We start from the raw sequence: 22978 nt of genomic DNA on the forward strand, positions 1-22978 counted from the left end.
AGAAAAAAATCATGCATTTTCTTCAGAAATAAATTTTAAAATTGAAACAAAATGTTCAACATTTTTTAATATAATTTTTTTTACTCTACTTTATTCCTTCCTACTTACTTTGTTCTGTTCATTGAACATTTCAAAAAAAAAAAAAAAAAAAAGATCTACGATCCAATTAAATATGAACAATGAAGCCACCCAAGCCGATTCAAATAACAACGTTGTATAGGCATTAATAGATAGCAATTTATCACAATTTTTCAATTTAACACAATTTAATCATTTGTTAATCATAATTTAAGAGTAATATCAATTATTTAATATTAATTTAGTTATCACAATTTGAGGTTGCGCTGGTCTAACTGACAACCGACTTGCAAAAGGTGCAAGGTGCTGCGATCTCTTAATATGGGTGGGTATCTTGCTTGATTGGAAAGCTCAACCAGTGCCTGGCTCCACTATTTTTTGTGTAAATTACTTTTGAATTAGAAGTGGCAAATTCAAATTTGGATATGAGCCCTTTTGATATGAAAGTGAATGAGTGGATACTGGCCAATAAGGGCTAAGTTCCATTTTGTTGTAAAAGACCTGGCAAGAAATAAGGAGATGGATATACACTGTTCAGGTGGTAAAACCAATGTTTACGAATTTTTTAGCAGTAGATATAAACCACTTCGAGAAGAAAGAAATTCATGAGTTGATAGGGCTTAAACTAAAGATTCTGAAAATGAAAAAAAAAAAGAAGTTTTTTTCCCCAAAAGTTCATATAATTCGTTTTGAAAGTAAACTCCTCAAATATTCTGGAATAAATAAAACTACACTGGAAAAAAAAGGAAACGCACCCTCCATATAACGCAAACAATTTTAGTTACTGCAATGGTATGATTTTATGAACATTAGGACACAATGCTTTAAACAAGGGGTTCTCAAACTGGGTGCCTCAAAACAATGGAGTGCCATAGGAAGAGACGAGGGGTACCGCGAATTGTTCATAGTATCAATATATATATTTAAGGTGGGTGCGCAAAATCAAGTATTTTCCACTAATAAGGTCATCCCGTTATTGATGTAGCATTGTAAAAATGATGAACATTAACTGAAGATCAATTGCTATCAACAAGCAGTTTCTAATTAACAGGCAATAGAACAAACAGAAACTAGGTAACAAAAGTTATTACAGAAGCAAAATGTCAAAACTACCTGCCTTGTTTTACAGTAAGTTTTGTTTCAACATGGATTACTGTAGGTTACATGTATGAAAAAAGTTATTTATTGTGCTTGAAGCCTAATTTATGTTCCAAAGAAGGCAAAACCGTTTTCTTTGTTAAAACTACTGAAAAACTTAAATTTTAACTTGTTTAATTTTTTTCTTAGTTTTTATGAGTCATCTGATGACTATGCAAAAGCTGGAGCCAATTTTATCATAAATGAGTGAGATACTAGGTTATGAACTTCAGGATGTTCTTATTTGGTGCACTTATCTTATATAACAGAGATGGACTGGGGTGCCGAGAGAAAGAGCCAATTCTTCAAAGAGTGCCGCGAGTCGAAAAAGTTTGAGAACCCCTGCTTTAAATGATAATTTAAAATTTTCTGGCAAAAGAAGTTGTGGAGATGTTCTGAAACTATACTTTGATCGCAGTACTAAATTTAAGCCATTATACTAAAATGATTCACTAAACAATATATTTTTCCTGATTTAAAAAACTCAACTTGAAATGCTAAATATTAAAACATTTAAGAGGAATTTAAAAACTAACTAAGGTTACATTTACACTTCAATAAACATTTATACAAGTTAATTAAGTTACAAGACTAGAATAAAAGGTTAAACTTAATTTCTAAGAACAAAAAGTTTTAACATTCTCCTGCTTCCACAACTGCACAATTAAAACACCAAATTACGTCTCTTTCTCCAAAGTAACCAAGGTTACAAGAAGTTTTTCAAAATTATCAGGATCATTTCCCTAAGGGAGGGAAAAAAATAATAAAATAAATGTTTCTACATTACAAAAAAACATTAACAAGAAATACATTTCGGTGCCTCAGAGCAACACTAAGACATCTAACCCCAGGAATAACACTAAGATATCCAACTGTTGCTCTGAGGCGACGATTTGTGTTTCATTACCTACATTAAAACTAAACTATTCAACGAATCATAAGCAAACTAAAATCTTACTTTAATAATATCTGCTAAATTATCTTTAAATTTTTTCTGATACTCTGCTTTGATGAAGACCATATCAATTTCACATCTGCTAACAACAATCCGCATAAGTGTTTTGGGATCTTTAGTTGAACCCTGAAAAAATAAAACTGTTTTAAAAACATCATTTACAAACAGACTGTACCGTAAAAGCACTTATTTTTGTAAGGCTTTACTTTTGGTACTTTTTGCATGTCTGTTAAAACCATTTTCCCCCTTTCTCACTAAATACCAGGTTTATACTATATGTTTTTTTTTTTTTAAATATGCTCTTACATACCAGCAACTTCCATCATCTATGGAACTTGGCGAGTGCTTTAATGTCCTCTAATTTGAATTACGACCACCAAATATATGTACCAAGATTTTTTCTGGGGGTTTTGTTCTTTCCCATGATTTCCATTGGGTACCAAAAACATCTCTGCAAGGTGATATTGGATTCTCAGTCCTAATAATTAATTCTTATTGCCATAATTGTTTACTAATATGTCCCTTCCCTCATTGTTTTGAATTTATAATCACTTAAATGGATCCAAGTTATGTGGATACAGAATCCACATAACTTTGTAGTATCACAAGTTTTAAATTGACTGCACTAGTCTGAACTTCTTAAATGAAACCTTCATTTAAGAAGTACTAAAAAGGCTGAACTCTTTAGCTACAACTAAAGGTACTAACAATAACATATCCATTAGTTTTGTTACAACCAATAGGTGGTTGGTGCACCAAAAAAGTGGGGAGTGAAAAAAAGATGCGTGAGGTTAGGGGCGTGGCCTCTGAAACTTTTTTTTTTTTGGTAGAATCTGGTTTCATTAAAGGCTTTAACATTTATTATTCTATGACCTACAAAAAATGCAGAATATAACCTCAAAACTTGCGACAGACGGCCATAGGCCATAAAAGACTTTCCCTTCCAATTGAAAGTTCCATTTTTATGAAATAAGATTAGAAAACTTCATTTTTTTTTTGAAATTTTTAGTTGTTACTTTGGTGGAAAAAATCAACCCACCATGTAAAAAAACATTCCTCAAACAATTATTAATTTTTAACTCTAAGACCCTTTTATTTTTGAATGTGAGGGGGCTAGTACCCCCCCCCCCCCCCCGTACGAGCCGTCTATGGTTACAACCAGTGCTGTAGTTAGGGAAGGCGCAAAGGAATGCCATTTCCAGAAACATGATGTCCTCAATTAATTTCTTCAAGATTTCGATAGTTTTGACATCATCTTAGTTCCACTGTTTTTAGATCCCAACCAACCGAAAAGAAAAATCGAAACTACTACTGAAAAATAAAAATAAAAAACAACGATTAAGATTTTTTTTAAAAAAAAGTGATTTTCGGAAAAAAAAAGTGAAGTGTGATAGAAGAAATTGGTATAGACTGATTGGGGGGGGGGGGAGGCATCAATTTATAAGAGGAGGATTGATAGATTAAAGTCAACCCAGAGCTTATTGTTTTGTGTCGTAATTCCTACAGAATTCATTGTATCTGCTTAAACGCCAATTTCATTTCGTTATACAAAGAAACTTTCAAGTTTAGCATAAAAAGTAGGATTAAAGAAAAAAAAAGACTAGAAGCAAATCTTGAAACATACCTTCAATACACGATGAAGTTTTCGGGCAAAATAAGCAGGAGTATTTTCTACGCAACGAACTAAAAAGTAGTCAAAAAAATACGTATCACTAAGCTTTTATTTTCTTTACATAAATTAGTTGTGTTATTCTACAACAAAAACTATTATATGTACACATACATTACATTAACTTGCCTTTCTTGTTAATATAAATAATCTTTAAGCCAGTTTCACCTAGTATTAACCATTACACTTATCTTAAATACTATATTAAATACTGTATCCTAAAATTTAAAATATGACATTAACAAGCAATTGAAAAGCTAACTGAAAAACTAATGTGCAATGAAAAAGTATTGCATATTTTGAAAAGAATTTGATTCTATGACTGATATTTCTGCCAATTGTTGCTTGAACTCTGAAACAATGCTATTAAACAATTACTTTTTAATGTCTAATAGCTCCATTACCATCAATGTTTCTGAGTGAGTTCAAATTCAACTGCACTGTACAACCTATATATGAATTTCTCTAACATATGTGGCACATGATTAGAGCTTATTACTTAAGCAAACAGTTAAACATGACAAACGGCTGTTGAAAATTTCCGATTCCGAAACCTTTGATTTGATTCATAGAACATGTATTTGCATCGTTTAATAACTTTTCAATGGAGCAGCAAAATATAATTAAGAATGGTAGGAAAAATGCTAGCTATACGCGACTAAAACGTCCATTCAGTCCGAAAAAAGATCTAAAAGAAATACTGATAATAGAAATAGATGTTAACAGAAAACTTAAGATAAAAATAAGCAACCATTGCATTTGGCCAAATTTTTTTTGGCCAACTGCAATAAAGAAATCATATGACTTGCCTACTGACAATATTCAAGAGCTTAATTGCTGCAAAATGTCCAATGTTTCCACATTTTGTAGTATGCTTTTCTGGGGACATGAAATGAACAGCAGTAAAAAAATATGTTTTAATCTTTTGCTGATGCAGTCAAAACAAAACGATTATAGGTAGAAATGTGGGTGCCGAGCCATAATCTCAACTATCGAAATGCTAATAAATTGGAGGAGACTTTGGTTATGATTTTGGGCAACATTGGGAAAGTGGAGCAAAGTAATGGTAACTTTGTATTGGCGAGTTAACAAAAATCTTGGCACCAAGGCCATTCTAACGGTTGAATCGATTATTTCAGAAAGGGCGTAAGTCCTACGAGAATCCATTGGACTTACGTCCTTTCTGAAATAATTGATTCAGTTACATTAAAATATAAAAATTCCACCAAATAAACAACAGGCCACAAGAAACTGTCAAGGTTAAACTAGCATTTAAAACAATTCATGAAAGTCTGTTAAGTAAAGAGATCATTAAATAACATTAAAATGCAAAATAATCTTCAAACTCCGTTGTTAATCGCCAAGCAACCAAGTTAGAGTAACACTGTTGGGAACTGGCAAAGCCTCTGACATTGTGTAAAGTATTTGTTTATTCTACTAAGAGACTTTTTTTTTTTAACTCTGAGGAGAAGACACTAGAGAGATCAGGGGTCGGTCCAGAATTTTTCAAAGTCCATTTTTTTGTGAAAAATCAAATAATTGTGTGAAAAATCAATTAACGATTAATTTGAGTCCAGCTTGGCCCAGAGCCTACTGCTGGTTGTCACCTTTGTATTTGTATTCTCAGATTTTGTGGTTAACTTTTCATAAAAAAAAAAGTCTCTCATAAGCTTTTTTCTGAATTTTCCAGCTGAATAAGCAGTTAAATTTAAAATCATTAATAAATCAAATTTTAATTTCTAACTGTGCATACGAATTTGAATAAATATGCTAGTCTAAGATAATACTGATAAGCAACAAGTATATATAATGTATATTATAATTATGAAGGAAGATTTTAGGAGAGAAAAAAAAGCTACCAACCTATAGTAAGAAGTGCTCTTTTTAAATGCCCAGATGTTTCAGACTCAATAGCCTCAGATAATGTACGTCCAGTAATATCTTCATACTCTTGAAACACAAAGCGTAGGTGTTCGTAACTTTCGGTTGCAAAGAGTGTGTTGTATGCAGCATCGTCTGTTGCCCAATTAGCTTCACCAGCTTCAAATAAAGCCTGAATCAAATAATTTAAACATATAAACGCTGAAATCAATGTCAAAAATGTAATGGCTATAATTTTTTTATGTGGTTTCTTTTTAATTGTATTACATAATATTTAAAGATGTATTGGGTGGCATGAACTCCCCTTTTGTAGAGTGCAACTTCAACATAATTAAACTCAGACAGGCCGTACAGTTGTCAATAAAAACGGGGTGTCTACTGACCTGGAGATGCAAAATTCCAGTATTTCCAGAATGACATTTTAAAATTTTCTGCTATCATATAACAAAACATTTTAGGTTACTATTTCACAGCGAAATGATAAACAAAGTAAAACACCTCATTTAGGAGTGAAATTTATAGATACAATGCATACTTCTTTCTCTTTATATATGCACTTTGAATTCAACTATTACATTAATACAGTACCAAAAATTTTATTTCTTTATTCTGTGCAGGGCTATGGAGTAAGAAACATCCTTATATTAGGATATCAAAAATTATATTGACTCCTAAGTGAGTCCAGGAGTTTATTATTTTATTTTTACTGATGCATCTAACTTTTTCCTTCTGCAACCACTTGAAGGAGACTGAGACCCTTTGCAACTTGCCAAACCCAAATCAATGACACTTACAAAATCAGAAATAAAGATTCTGGTACAGCATTTTTGTGCAGTGACATATAACTAAATTCATTTAGAGTATAAATAGGAAAATGAATTTTACTCGTAAGGTACCTAGAAACCTGATTTAGACAGAATTGTAGGAGATATTTTGGTTAGTATGCAACTTAGAAAGCAAAATTTACCTCAGCATCATTCCTAACTTTGTCTAATGAAACAACACCTTCATTTCGTTCACCCTAAAATAATAATAATAATAATAGTAATTATTATTTAAATTAAAGGATTAAATACAACGTTTACGAAAATGCATCAATTAAAATGGACATCTAATAATAAAAGTCAAATCTATCACATTATTTAACATTATCTATGCACATATGATACTGTAAGCTTGAAGTTAATATGTACAGGGATGTGCCGACCAAAACTCGTTTTTGGAGCAATCTTGGGAGCAGAAAAATGGTGAGCTTGGAGTAATAAAACAGCGGATTTGGAGCAGCCTGGAGCAGTAAAATAGCAAATTTGGAGTAGCTTGCAGCAGCAAAAATTTAAATTTTGCATCAATTTGGAGCAACTTTGTATATTTCAAGGCTGGAAAAATCTTTAAAATATGACATGCCCCGCCGAGCATGTTTGTCTAAAAATACATACTTGAATAAAATTTTTACATGCTCAGTTTTTTTATTGTATTATTACAAAAATATTTGAATTTGTCATATAGCATTAATCAGACAAAAAAACTAATTTAAAAGCTTTATATCTGAATCAAGAATTATTTCAATATAACATATAAAAAGAAATTAAATAACTAGTACATAATAAGTCTTCATTAAAATTACCAATACTTAATTAAAATATTATAATAATTGCATGCTCAGCCGGGCATGTAAGGGTAAAAGATTTATTACTGATCCAAATTTTTACATGCCCCGAGCACGTCGGACAATATAATTTTCGAGCCCTGATATTTTTCACACACAGAAACATCTGTGACTTATACATCACTGCTTTAGTGCACACTTAACTTATAATGCTTTAATACCTATTTTTAAAATTTGTTTGCTTTTATGTTTCATATATACATGTAAACGACATGATATATATATATATATATATATATATATATATATATATATATACATGTAACTCAAAAACATAAACTTTATTCCAACAAGTTACACGTGAGTTTAAAGAGATATTAATTAATATTTTTCTTTCGTTTGGTATGTGTAAGTTATTCATTTATGTTTGACCTTATTACTATTATAATTATTATTATTTTGGCATATATGTTTATACACTAAACTACTTGATTAACAAATCTGAAGATCAAGCAAAGGCAACATTAATACTTTTTATTTTTAACTGTTTGATATTTAATCACAGAATTAATAATGAAATTAGGATTAAAAAAATTATGAGAAATGATGTCATAAGAAAAGGAATTTTAAAATACACTTGAAAAAAATATGAAAAATGTGAGAAAATATATAGATAAATAAAAATTTTAAGACAAACTAGGAGAAAGTGCCTGAATCTGAGAAACTTGAAATGTTTCCATATTCATTACCAGAGCATTAGAATTTCGAATTTTTGCTGTCTTAAGTATTGCCAACCAAAATTAAAGACCAATTTTCTGTCCTAAAACAGAAAGAAACCCCAAGACTAAAAACTGGTGAACAATATTAATTTTTACAGATGGCTTTCGCTTAAACCAATTTGGATGCAACTGGATTGATATTTTCGAGTGGGTGTGACAAGAAGACGAACTTACAAGTCCTCATATTCTGAAAACAAAAGATAAGAAAGGTTGAAAATAATGATCAAAACAAAATTTTTCAAGTCAAAGGAACATAATCACATAAAAAATAAAAACGATCGAGTTTTTCAAAAGCAAATGCAATCGGATTTTGAAAAAGCGCAAAAAATCGGGACCTAGTCAAAAAAATCGCAAACAACAAGTTTCAAATGCAAACTTGATGATATTTTTTTCAAAAATTGCCAATTACACCGAAGGAACTGCAACATTAAATTCAAATATGCACTTTTGGCGCAAGTTTGTCCGATTTCAGCGCAGATTTTGTTTGTCCGATTTTGGAGCGGTTTGGCGCAGGATCGGCGATTGGCGCAGTTTGGCACATCCCTATATGTATGAAAGTATGCAAGAAACAAATATAAAATGCTACAGTAATTAATATACATGAAAACAATTTCAAAATGCAGTATAGGAAGATTGCTAACTTACAGTAAAAATTTTTTTTTGTTTCCAACAGCATCAACTACACAAGCTTAAAAGTTTACAAAAAACTAATACTGAGTAAATATGTTCTAAAATACAGTTTTTAAATATCAAACTCACAACCAATCTTTATCAAATATATTGATGAAATTTTAAGAAAAGGTCATTTTTTTAAAACATTCTAATTTTGTTAAGTTGCATTTTGAAAAACAAAATTCATTAAAATTGCACTTTCATAGTCTTGAGATATTCATTGAAAACCTACAATTGCTTGCGAACTTTCGCTGGTATGCTAAATTCATTTTAGCTACAATTTTGTTGGTAATCTTGGCTTCAATGAGATGACATCTGCTATGGTTGGCATTGGCAAAAACATAGGTTTTTTTAAAAAAGCCCATGGACCCAGGTTTTTTTTAAATAAAACTCAAAAAAAAAAAAACCCAACTACAGTTGGGTTTTTAAAAGAAATGTGGATTTTTTGTCTTTTTTTAAGGGAAAATGTGGGGTACTTGTAGCATATTGTAGCGCAAGTATATGTACAAAGCACAAAATCGTTTTGAGGTAAAAAAAAGCTGGAAAATTCAGCATTTTCTGAAGAAAAGTATAAAAGATGATGAAACCCAAGAATGGTGAAGTTTCAGATTTTTTGTTTCCTTGATTACCAACAGTTAAGATAAAGTTACTTCCTGAGTGATAAAATCTTTTGTTCGTTTTTAATTACAAAGTTTTTTATTTTTTTGCATTTTACTATATTACATTTCATTTTGTTATGCAAAACTACTGTCGAACCTCAAGTAGTTTAAATCCCTTTTTACTGAATTTCAGCTTAATCAAGACATTTCTTTGAATATTATGTTGCCTGTTTTTCTATTTCTGTGTACAGAGTAAGAAATATTAAACTTTTTCGTAAGATGATGAAAATACTGTACATCCTATTCTGTTTTCTGCCGACCATTTGTAAAAACCTGTTAAATTCTAAAAAATATACCTTGTTTATTCGAGATTTGTGACGTGTTGGTTTTCAGAAAATAATTCACATGAAAGCCTTTTAGCTAGAGTAGTTCCCTCTGTACAATCTACAAATATGGAGAAAATCAGACGTGACAGGACTTAGTCAAGATAATTTGAGTTATTTATTGACCAGTTAAAGAAAAAAGTTAAATATATTTATTTAAAATCTTTGAAGTATTTTTTAATGTCGTTAAGAGTTAAGAAATATTATTAAAGTTCAAAATTCATTTTTATGTCCATTGTCTGTGGTGAACAAATAAAAAAGAAGTTTAAATTGTGAAAATATTTAAATTAATTAATTTTTTTAAAACTTCTCTGAAAAATTTAAAAAAAACCCAAAAGTGGGCTAATTAATGGGTTTTTTAAAATGGGTTTTTTTCACAAAAAATGCTTTGAAAGCAGAAATATGAATTCCTGCTAGAGATGCAAGAAAGATAAAGAAAATAGAAGAAAGGAAAACTGAAAACTAGTAAACTGATAATTGAAAACAGCGGGGGGGGGGGGGGGGGGGGAAATAAAAACTTGATACTAAAAATGGCAAAAAGAGAGAGAACAAAACAAAAAAACTCAAGAGTTCTGCATTTTTTCAAAGTCCACCTCCGCCCCCCCCCCCTTCTTTTAGAGAACAAATAAATAACTTTTAAGAACTTTTCCAAACAATGAGTTGCGGTCAATTGCATAAAGGCAAATCAATTGATTTTGCATGCAAGATGACTTGCAGTATTTTTACCAAAAGAATTTTGTCTTCAGAAATCAAGGATGATAACTATTGTTGGTGTTGGTCAACCTTTGGAATCAAAGATTTTTCTAGACTTTGAACAGCATTCACTCCAAACACATCACTAGTTCCAACAGTCAACAAGAAACAGTCAGAATCTACTGAATCGTCTAAGCTGACATATGGCCCCTGCTTCTAAGGCGCCTCCAAAAAAGCATTTGACTTAGAGCCCTCTGACATCTAAATCGGGACCAGCCAACAGTGTTCAGCAATTTCATCTATCTATTAAGGACAAATAGTCGGGCGCCCACACAGGCGGTGAGGGCGCCTGTGATGCAGGGAGTGTTATTGCTGCTAATTTGATAAGTGTTTTTTTACTATAATTTTTCATTATTACTGTCTAGTTTTAGGTTTTTTTACTTCACTTTATCATATAATTTAGTTTTATTGTGTTTTGGGGGCTCATTTTTGCTGTTATTGTATTCTTGAAGTGTTTTTGCATTTTTTGGAGCTAAGCCTAACATGTGGTGATCTCCTGGTTTTTGATCTTGTGTGCTTTATTGGGTGTAGCAACTCTGTTTATTTACTGCTGTTTTTAGTATTTATTCTGTGTTTTTTTGCATTTTTATCTTTCTGTTTTGCCTTTTGGAACATATTCACTGAGTAGAAATGGGTGTTATATGCATTATGAAAGAGGTAAAGAGTGGGAAGGGGGACAGGTGGATCTCTTGTGATTTATGTCATATGTTCTGCCTGTATAAGGGGGAAAATGAGTCTGTTTTTGAGGAGGATTATATTTGCACTAAATGTGCTGAACTCTCAGACTTAAGACTTAAGATGCTAGTTTTGGAAGCCCAGTTAGCATTAGGGTGTAGGCCAGTTGTAGAAGGTATAAATGTTCCAGAGATTCAGGGGAAAGTTTCAAATGAGGAGTTAGATTGGGAAACTAAGGGTGTAATTTTGGGGGACTCTATGGTAAGGGAGGTGGGTAACACAGTTGGGAGAATAAAGCGTAAGGTGGCTAGGTGTTGTTTACCAGGGGCTCGGGTAAAAGACATTAATATGGTTGCTGAAAAGAAGGGAGTATTGAATAAGGAGGATATGGTTACTTTGTGGGTGGGAACAAATGATGTAGGCCACAGTAAAAATGAGGAGTTTTTCTAGGGAATGGGAATCCCTGTTGGATAAAGTAACCAGCTTTTCGACGAATGTCCAAGTGGTTGGTTTGCTTCCCAGGTATGGAGTGCATAGGAGCTGGCTAAATCAACGTGCGAGGTGTATGAACTTGCTACTGAAGTCAATTTGCGAAAAGCGCAGTATCAGGTTCATTGATGTATGGAGTCATTGTAAACGGGATTGGATTGCTAGGGATGGCCTGCATCTGAGCTCTACAGGGGGTCAATATGGTTAGTGGATTAATTTTAAGGGCTTCGGAGTCAAAAAACTAAGTTGGAATGGGGGGCATGGTTCAAGCATCAGGTATCGAGAGAATGAAATTTTTTTGGGTATTGCTATGAATGGAAATAAAGTGACGAACAAGAGTAGTAATGTTAACAATTGTAATTTAGGAAATTTCAGGGTGTTAAATAAAAGCAACTTAGGCATGCTTAAAGTTTTCTATACCAATGCTCGCAGTATTAGGAACAAGATGGATGAATTGAAAAGCATAGTTATGAATGAGAAGTTGGATGTTATTGGAATTACAGAGACATGGGCTACCGAATCTGATGCAGAGTTATTACATATTGCTGGGTATAATTTGTTCAGACAGGATAGAGTAGGTAAAAGAGGTGGTGAGGTTTTATTTTATGTTAGAGACAATTTTATTTGCAATGAATTGGTCATAAATGATAAGCCTACTGATATTGATATGGTTTGGCTGGAGTTGATGAGCAGTAAGGGCAAAAAGCTACGCTTTGGAAACATTTATAGGCCACCTAATTCAAACCAGGGACAAGATGAACAGATGTACCGTATTATTAGTGACATGTCCAGTAAGGGATCCGTTATCATAATGGGGGATTTCAATTTTCCGGGTATTGATTGGAATAATTTTTATCCTGGTAATGGCAAAGAAGAGGAATTTTTAAAAGTAATTGGTGACTGTTTCTTAGATCAAGTTGTAACTCAGGGAACTCGAGAGGAGGCCATTTTGGATCTAGTTTTTTGTGACATAGGTAGTTTTGTTCAGGGGTTGAGTGTAGGGGAGCATATTGGAGATAGTTATCATAACAGCATTAGGTTCCGGGTTAAATCTGAAGTGTGCAAAGATGATAATTTTAGGTTTGTGCCCAATTTCAGAAACACCAATTTTGTTGCACTTAGGCAGAGCTTGAAAGAGGTTTTTTCGTCAGGATTGGAAAATAACGACGTAGATCAGCAGTGGACGGAATTTAAGGATAAACTTGCTAAAACCGTTGGGGACTATGTTCCATTTAGGAGAAAAGGTGTTAGTACCAAAATTTGGCCCATGTGGTTCTCTAGGGAGACTAAAGAAGCTCTTAATTATAAGCAAGCCACTTTTCGTAAGTTTAAAGAAACTGGTCAGAGTGTGGAGAGGCTCCAGTATGGTAAGGCAAGGCGAAATTTTAAGTATTTGGTACGGATTCAGAAAAGGGAATTGGAGCAAAGGCTGGCAGATGACATTGATGGGAACCCTAAGAGGTTTTTTGCTTACGCTAATTCTGGGAAAGTTCAAAACAGTCAAATTGGGCCTTTGGTTGATGAGTATGGAAATTTAATCCAAAACGATAGGGATATTGCAAATGTTCTTAATAACTTTTTTTCCAGTGTGTTTAACGATAACTGTATCTCAACAGTTGACACTAACAAGACACAAGCTGTTATACAGCTTGAGGATTTTGTATTTTCCAGGGAGGAGGTTTTATTTCATTTGAAAAAGATTAAAGCAACTAAAGCTCCGGGACCAGATAATATCTATCCAAAAATTTTAGTTGAATGTGCAGAGGAATTAGTGGATGTTATTTTGAATATTTTCAATGCTTCTTATAACTCTGGGACGGTGCCAGAGGACTGGAAGCTGGCTAACATAACGCCACTCTTCAAGAAGGGGTCTAAAGGTATTGCTGGGAATTATAGACCTGTAAGTTTGACTTCAGTGATTTGTAAGATTTTCGAAACTTTGATCAAAATTAAGATCATGATGTTCTTAGAGACTAATAGTCTGTTGACTAGTTTGCAGTATGGTTTCAGGAAAGGTAAATCCTGTACTACTAATTTATTACATTTCTACGACAAGGTTACCTCAGCTTTAGATAACAAAAAATGTGTGGATGTTGTTTATATTGATTTTCAAAAAGCTTTTGACAAGGTACCGCATGTTGCTCTTCTCAGCAAGTTAGCTGACATTGGAATAGGAGGAAAAACTTTACTTTGGGTTAGAAATTGGCTTACTGGTAGGAAGCAAAGAGTAGTTGTGAGAGGAAATCATTCTAATTGGAGTGATGTTTTAAGTGGGGTTCCTCAGGGATCAGTTTTAGGGCCTCTTTTGTTTATTATATTTATGAATGACATCAATGAAAATATTTCTGGAAGCATGAATTGTTTTGCTGACGATGTAAAAGTTATGGGGATTGTCGAAAATGAAGAACAAGTAAAACAGCTGCAAGAGGATTTAGATCATATTACTAAGTGGGCAGATAAATGGGGTATGGCAGTTAATGTAGGGAAATGTCAAGTGCTACACTTAGGTCATGGAAATAAGCGTATGAGATATCGTTTACAGGGTTCAGTCATAAATCAGGCAGAAAATGTTATGGATCTGGGTGTCTTTATAAATCAGGACTTCAAGTTTAGTCAACAGTGCAGTATTGCTAGTAACAAAGCCAACAAAATGCTTGGGTTCATCAATAGATCTATTTCAAAAAAATCTAAGAAAGTTCTTCTGCCTTTATATAGGAGTTTAGTAAGACCTCATTTGGAGTATGCTGTTCAGTTTTGGTCGCCTTATCTGAAGAAAGATATTTTTGTATTGGAAAGGGTTCAAAGAAGGGTAACTAAATTAGTAAAGGGACTCTCAGATTTAGATTATGATACCAGACTTAATAGGCTTAACATGTATAGCCTGGAGCAAAGGAGGGTCAGAGGGGACATGATTCAGTTATTTAAATTTATCAAAATGAAAGATGTAAATGGATTAAATTTTTGCGGGGAAAGTAGGACAAGGGGTCATTGTTTTAAGCTATTTAAATCTCAGGCTAACTTGGAAATCAGGAAAAACTACTACTTTAGCAGGGTCGTGGGCACTTGGAATAGCTAACCGGAAGAGGCGGTAATGAGCAAGGGAGTGAATAGCTTTAAGAGGGCCATTGATCTTCATTGGGGACTAATTAATTGACTAGGACCAGCCTAGCTGGGCCCAGAGCCTGTTGCTGGTCGTCACATTTGTATTTGTATTTGTATATAAATCACTTCTGGCACAAAAGTGTCTTGGACACATGAGGCTTAGCGTACATGGGCAGATTTGTAAATATGAGTTTAAAACCACGGTTCTCTTAAGAGATTTACCCCCCCCCCCCAAATCCCTCTCATTGCCGGCAAATATATTCTTATAGGAAAAATGCAACAGTAACAATGCAAACAGGTGAAATTAAACAGTATTGCTCAAAGTTCATACATACTTTGCATATAAGTAGAAGCATTTGTTTAAACTGTGTCTGACAGTCATTTTTAATTGAGTCCTCAAGTGTTTTTCCAAATTCTAAAATAAAAAGATAATATCATTTTAAACAATAAAAAGTGTACAAAATTATGTGATAAAAGAAAATAAATATATAATATTACTTTAAAAATCAGCTATCAAGCTTGTATACATGTATAAATTTATATTCATCAGCAGAAATTTAAAAAAGAAATCAATAAATAAAAAAGAAACTAAAATTGTAAGGCGTAAATGGAAGCTTTTACAAGGGGAGAACTAGAACTTACATTACATTCTTCTGAAGTTATTTGCATTTAATGATTTTGAACATTTTGTACTTCTATTTGGATACCTATAATTTTCAATGTATACTTAACTTCACTCAATTTACGAGTGTCCAGAATAGATCTGCACACGTGGAGTTCTTTTATAAAGGTGATTGGAGTGCTAGAGATGGATGCATCTGAGGGTTAGAGGTGTCAAAATGGTTATTGATTTGATTTTAAGGGCTTCTGAGTTAAAAAAATAATTTAAAAGGGGGGGGAATCAGCCATCAAAATGTTGCCCGATTTTACGTTAAAGTTTTTAGAATGTTTTCTACAAGAGTAACATGCATAAAGTAATTTTGTTTCCTATTATTATTGGCAAAAGTCTAAGTATACAAACAAAAAATCAATATATGAACATATCAAAAACAATACAAAATATCGACAAAAACATTCAAAAAGAAAACATAAATTGAAACTTATTCAAGCAAAATTAGTAAAATAGACATACTTCTTTGGTATATTTCTTTTATTTGACTCATTTGAATATTGGTGATAGTACACAGTATTTCCAACAACAAATCCTCATCTTTTCCAGGGCCATAGATAGCTCTACGTAAAAGTTTAGCATAATACTCAGCAAGAGGAATGAGTAGCAATTCCATTGTTCTTTGAAAATTTCCTGTCAATTTACCAAGAAGAGTATCTTTTAGATCCTACAAAATAAATGAGAAATTGTATGTATAAAATCATGCACCTAAAAGACTGTTGAGTTTACAAAATTCACCCTCCTTTGATCCTCCTTTAAATAAATGGGGGGGAGGGGAATTGACATCTTTAATTCAAATTTTGGTTTATTTTTTCTGCAAATGATTCCTGTCCCTGGAATCCACTTTATTTATACTTGACTATATACCCTCTTGACTTTACACAATTCTCTTCACACAAAAACACTATTTGGCCCACAAAACACTTCCATTAGCATGTCTTCCTCCTGGGCGGTGCATGTGTATAGGGCAAAAAACGTATAAAACATCCCCTTTGGAACATCAAATGCACCCAAAAGAGGAGATGCACAACTATCCCACTCAAAGTCTAGATACCAAATTTCAAATTTCTACTGCATACCGTTTTTGAGTTATGCGAGATTTTCATATGCAACTAAATTGAACTGCTGATAATTAGCTCAGGGATTGTCAAATTGGATATTTCAGCCATCCATACGTTCTTAAGTGCATATACACATGCAAACGGGCTGAAAAAACCACTCAACATTCATCTGGGCAGTAGTGTGCTTAGAGTTTTAGCGGCTCTGTGCAAAATTTGTTTTAGTAGTCGATAAATAATTCTCTCCTAAAACATAACCTGCTGTAGTGTGTCACCCAGCTGTATAAGTTAGTTCGATTTTTTTATAAGTAATTACAAAATTAATGTGAAAAATATGACACAAAATATGGTTGCAAAGAAAATTTTTGGAATCCGAAAGAAATGTAAATGATGAAATAAAGACTGGTACCCAAATTGCGTTGTTTTCAGCCGGGGCGGGGGGTATGAAATATGAAATCAAACTTAAGAATAACGTTCGGAAAAAGAATGAAAAATTTTGACCTTTTTCTGCCTTTTTACTTATTTTTACTATTAGCAAATATAGAAGAGTCATTCCATGTCAAGTGACCAAGGGTTCCCCATTCGGCCATCTACGATTTGGATGAAATTTTATAGAGGTAGAGAGATGCCTTTGAAACTAACCTATGCAAATTTTCAGCTTCCTAGTTCCAAATCCTAAGGATCTAGGATCTCCAAAAAATGAGAGCCGAAATGGCACATGAGCTTTTTGCGCCAAACTGCCAAGTTTACAGAAAATTTTATCACACTGGAAGCCTGAAGTTTTAGGGGCTTAAAGTACAATTAGCTGTTAGTTGTTTAATAATAATACATTCAAGTATTTTTGGAAATTTGAGCTCATTAGATTTTTTCTAGCAAGTGTGTAAACTTGTGAAAAAGCGCGATGGGGAAATTTTTTCCTGGATTTTAAGTTGTCATAAAATCTGAACAAAAATAATTCAAAAGCTTGTACTTCATGATTACATTGTAAAAATATTTGTTTTTTAATGGGTTACAGTTTCAGAGCTTAAATATCTATTTTCTAAAAGATATTGTCATTCATAGTGGCTATGAACACTGTCCCAAGTGAAAAAAATAGCTTATTTTCAAAGCGCGGTAGCTCAAGTTTGTAAACCTCGCATGTTTTCGTTAATACAAGGAACAGATTTTTTCCTTTCAAAACAAGTTTTTCTTTGATGGTGTTCTTTCGAATAAGGATAAAAAAAAGAGTTTGAAATTTTGTCTGCCGTAACGAACTGCCATGTTTAAGTTCATACTACAGGAAATTTTATCACACTGGAAGCCTGAAATTTTAGGAGCTCAAAGTACTTTTGGTTGTCAATACGTTCTAGTATTTTTATGAATTTGAGTTCATTAACTTTTGTGTAGCACATATGCAAAGTTGCAAGAAAAACGCAGTGGAGAAACTTTTTCATAGAATTTAGAATGTCATAAATTTTGAACAAAAATGATTCAAAAGCTCTTATTTTATAATTCTATTGTCAATATACATGCTTTTAATGAGTTATAAATGCAGAGCGTAAATATTAATTTTATAAAAGATATCGGCATCCAAAGTGGCTGTCATAATTGTTCACATGAAAAATAGCCTATTTTTAATGCGCGGTTTTTTTCTTAATATTTTATTTAAAAGTTGGGGGATAAAGTTACCCGAGGGTACAGTAAAACTCTTCTGATGCGGACACTAACAGGACAATTTTTTTTGTCCGCAATGGAGGGGTGTTCGCAGGACAGGGGTTCAATCATGTTATTTGTCTTGGAATCGGGGAATTAAAAAACAAGCACATAAAAGTAGGAGTTTTACTGTATATACACAGCAAATTCTTTCTTTCTAATATGCTTTTTGATAGGTATTTGCAACACTGATATACTGTGGTTGAACAAATCATTGTTTTAAGTGCGGTGTTTCTGAGCATTTAAATATTTTTTTTTCACACTTTTTTTGGAATATGGTGATTTTTTTCATCTGTGTTTCTACCAGAAATTAGGATGTTGTAAATTATGGTTCTGCAAAGTAAATCCATAGAATAAACAGTTTAAAGAATTTCATTCTAATGTAAAGATTTCACTACATAGCTAGAATTCAAATCTGGACGAAAGGTTGACAACATATTCAAAGTGAACTAAAGGAATCATTTCTTATGCATAATATTCTTAAACAGGTTAAAATCTACAATAATATGAGCAATAATGAAGGTAAATCAAAAGAAAACATTTCATAAATTTTGCAGTAAGGATTTTTTTTCTAAATACCTCATCAAACATTGACTTATAAGTTTCCATAATGCGTTTTCGCTGCTCATTTGTACGATTTCCCAAAATATGTATAAGAGTATCATCACCATTTTTGCCTAGAAAAGGATAAAAATGTACAAGCACATTATACTGGAGAATAATTTTACTTCACCTATTAAAACAAAAACAATAAATAAAATTAGAAAAAATAAATTTGTTTGACTTTAAAAAATGTTTTGAATACCGTATATACTCCCGTATAGGTTGAGAAATTTATTACAAAAAATGATGTTTAAAGTTAGGGGTTGACTTATACGCAGGGCAGAATTTCCGAAATGTTTCGACGATTTTTTTCTTAGGAAAAAACACTCGAAAACGTACATTTTCCTGATTTTACCCTATCCCTTTTAAGCTTATATTAAAGAAGTAAAGAGTTACACATTCTGCTATGATTTTACATGTCTGATTGTGAAATAAAGAATAAATAATTACAGTAAACGGTCGACTAACTCAAAAAGTGCGGGGAATCGCCGTATTCGCGAATTTTCCCAATAGTTGCGAATTACAAATACAAATGTGATGAACAGCAACAGGCTCTGGGCCTAGCTAGACTGGTCCTAGTCAATTTACAATCCCCTGTGAAGATCAATGGCCCTCTTAAAACTGTCTACTCCCTTGCTCATTACCACCTCTTCCGGTAAGCTGTTCCAAGGTTCCACTACCCTGCTAAAATAATAATTTTTCCTAATATCCATGTTAGCCTGAGATTTAAAAATCTTAAAACAATGACCCCTTGTCCTGTTTTCAGTGCTAAACTTCAGCCCCGTAACATCTTTCGTTTTAATAAATTTAAACAGCTGAATCATGTCCCCTCGGTCTCTTCTTTGCTCAAGACTAATGCACATTTTTTGAAAAATAATGCAATATAGCTACAGCATAAAATTTTATTGATAAAAAAAATCAAAATAACAGCAACAATTTTTAAAAATCGTGACAGTGAAATTGAACCCTGCAAAAAAAATCGTGATTGCAAAAGTGAACCCTTTTGGTGCAAAAGAATAAAAATCGGACATATTTTAAGATAAATGTTTATAACATTAAATTCTCCTAATTTTTAATAACAATTCAACTTTAGCAGCAAACCGCCCCCCCCCCCCCCCCCGGTAAGTATATAAAGACTTGAATTAAAGGGTTTTCAATTTTTTCCCGATTTTTCTACTAAAAGTAGGGGTGTTGACTTATACTCGAGTATATACAGTATGTACCACAAATTACATAAAATATTTTTTATGTACACAACAAAACAAAAAGCTAATTACTGATGTTACAGTTCACTTTTGTATCAATCAGTGAAAAACAAGTAATATCCATAATAAACAAGTACAACAATTTTGATGGAGTAATTAAAGGATTACTTTTATAATAATAATCAAAAGAAAGTTAGAAAACAAAAGCAAAATTTACATAAAGACTACTTTTGAAGGCAGTTTGTATAGTTTTCAAGAAAAGGTAACACTAAATGAGTAGCCGTATTGCATTACACAATTGTTTGAAACAAATTTCATATGAACCAGCGTATATGAAAGCATAATTTATGGCGTTTTCAAAAACTAGAAACTGCACCACTAGGACTAGTCTGGCACTTGGGGAGAGTTAGAGATGTATACAAAATATAACTCAGAATTAGTAGTATAAGTTTTATGGAAGGGAAGAGTCCTGATGATCAAACTAACAAGGGCACCCTTGCTATCGCCTTGGCTTTCTGCAATCCTGTCTATAAATTTAAATGATTGCACCCACTTTGTATATGAATATTTTTTTTTTTATTGATTGATTAAACGTAGCCTACCTCTAGTTAATCTATAGCTTAATTTCTTTATTCAACTCTTTATATGTTGTGTAACCAACCTAATACTTACAAATTGTAGGGGAATTTGGGGTAAAATGAAATAGCAAGACAAAGTGAAATGGCGAAATATTTACTCTGTTTTTAGTGCCACCTGTCCAGTAATATTTTAACCATGTAGCACCACATGTAGACTATTCTAGTCATGAAAAAGTTATCTTTGAAGATTAAAGTGTATGATAATACAAGCAATTTTCAAGAACTGATACTCATATTGTAATATTTTGTTGTTAGCCAAAAATTAATTTCGTTATTTTAAAATGATAAAGCTCTTGATAGCTATCAACATTTTAAATATTAATTGGGACCTACTAATATTTGGTGCAGTATTTATTTATTTAATATTAAGCTTATTTTTATTTAAAATGTTTTGTACAATTAGTCAAGTGCACACGGAGCATAGTGGATGGAACAAAGGGAAACAGCTCATTTCATTCACTTAATCAGTTTGAAACTATTTCTCTTCTTCCTTTCTATTCCATTGCACAGATCACATTTTAATCTGTTTTAAGTTTTGACCAAATGGGAGTCTACAGTCTCCTAGCCCCCCCCCCCCCTTTTCTATTAATATGCCGCTATATATAGTAGTTATATTTAAATGTAATGCAAATTTAAATTCACAAGTACATTGCAATATTAAAAGTCTCTGAAATTTCGATTTTATCTAGTTTGGATCTATTACATATATGCACTCATTACCGGCTGTAGTAGTTCTGCCACCGAAGGCAATATTGACAAGTGCCACTCTCCTCATTAAATAATAATAATAATAATAATAAATAATAATATGTAAATAAAATAAAAATAATAGTAAAGTGCTTAAAATTAAAGTGAGTTTCTAGTTAAACTCCAAATTAAGTTTTGCATATACAAGAACTGGTACACTTTAAATTATATTTTTTAACATTAAAAGTAGTACATCTTATGGCAATGAAACACATTGATATTTTCAAAAGACTTTTAAATCACGCAACTTGCCACCTCTAAAGTTAGATTGAATTTCTTGTTAAATTCTAAACTATGTTTTTCCAAACACTGGTAAACACTCTAAGGGCGCTCATATGCAAAAAATAAGGGGGGGGGGGACTCAGATATTTTCCCCATGGTTTAACAAGATATTTTCCCCATAGAAACCAATTTGAGTACAGATTAGAGTTAATTAAAGTTTGACATTTTTAATAACTCATTCATTAATTGCTGGAGAAGAAATGTTTTTACATTTTTGCAAAGATAAAAGTACTAAAAGCAAAGAAGTTCTAATTTCAAAGGGGGCTTGAGTCCCCCCCCCCCATATTGGTACCCTTGACACACTCTAATTTATTTATATGTATATTTTAGCTTTGAAGCAGAAAAAAAAGAGTTTCAATTTCGAAATTTGCCGCCTTAGACGACCCTCTAGGTCGCCTACTCCAAGAGCCGGGCGTATATGCACTATATGCCTTTAAAAATGAAAAAAAGAAAAGAAAAATACTTTTCAACAAGTATGTATTCAAGTAAAAAAAAAATTTAAAATGAGGCAACACCAGGGGCGTGCACAGGGGGGAGAAGGGACACCTGTTGGCTGTTGGCCCAGGCCCTAGCCTGAAGGAGACCCAATATTTTTAAAATGAGGGGTGAAATATAGGGGTAAACAATATAGAGGGGGGCCCATAAAAATCATTTGTGAAGGGCCCCAAAATTTCTGTGCACGCCCCTGGGGAAACACAATGGGAATATTTTGACATCATATTTATTTGGAGTTATCATTTCAACAAAAAATATGCTACCATCAACAGTCCAACATGTTGAACAATAAAACAGTTAACTTACTAACCTATCAATTTCAATGCTTCTTTTAAAGCAATTGCATCGCTTTCCGAGTCAAATGGATGGTGAAACTGTGAAGAAATAACTCAATTAATTAAGTGATAAATTTCATAAGAGTTGCATTTCATTATTTTTGTCAATTTGTTCAGTATAGATCACACAATTAACCAAAAAAATTTCGTAACTAAAACAATAAATGATATTTTAAAGAATTAAGTAATTCAGACTGAAATACTAATTGAAAGTTTCAAGCAACGAATAAATAAATAATTAAGTACTCACTACAACAGTTGCCATGATAATATTGTGCTTGAAATAGGGTGAAAGTTTAAAACATGGAGTTTACTTTGTAGTTGCTGACAATTCGATCGCAATAAACGTCATAGAAAAGCAATGTTTGATATGTTTAAATCTGCAACTTTTTTCCTATCATTATGTAACGCTCCCTAAACGATGACTAAAGTTTATAGAAGAGAAGAAAAGAATGTCATCACTGATGGCTTCTCG

The 22978-nt window shown here is 32.5% G+C and overlaps 1 protein-coding gene across 1 annotated transcript; it reads right to left on the bottom strand.

The window, feature by feature from the left end:
• Positions 1 to 1892: 1892 nt before the first annotated feature.
• LOC129216291 (annexin A13-like) lies at positions 1893 to 22768 on the bottom strand. Its single transcript, XM_054850500.1, has 10 exons — positions 22754 to 22768; positions 22479 to 22542; positions 18778 to 18875; positions 15911 to 16115; positions 15114 to 15193; positions 6688 to 6741; positions 5703 to 5892; positions 3795 to 3853; positions 2174 to 2296; positions 1893 to 1958 (listed from the first exon to the last, which is right to left on the bottom strand). The coding sequence occupies exons 1-10, from the start codon at positions 22766 to 22768 to the stop codon at positions 1893 to 1895; spliced, it is 954 nt and encodes a 317-aa protein (XP_054706475.1).
• Between the last annotated feature and the right edge of the window lie 210 nt (positions 22769 to 22978).

Source organism: Uloborus diversus, chromosome 2 (assembly GCF_026930045.1).
Source record: "Uloborus diversus isolate 005 chromosome 2, Udiv.v.3.1, whole genome shotgun sequence".
Taxonomy (NCBI): Eukaryota; Metazoa; Arthropoda; class Arachnida; order Araneae; family Uloboridae; genus Uloborus; species Uloborus diversus.

What these genes read in the sequence shown, in the direction of transcription:
- LOC129216291 (XM_054850500.1), bottom strand. An exon ending in AGAAGCATTGAAATTGATAG is followed by an intron (nt 18,876 to 22,478) that starts GTTAGTAAGTTA and finishes ATCCTTTTCTAG; the next exon opens with GCAAAAATGGTGATGATACT. An exon ending in AACTTCATCGTGTATTGAAG is followed by an intron (nt 2,297 to 3,794) that starts GTATGTTTCAAG and finishes TTATTTTTTCAG; the next exon opens with GGTTCAACTAAAGATCCCAA.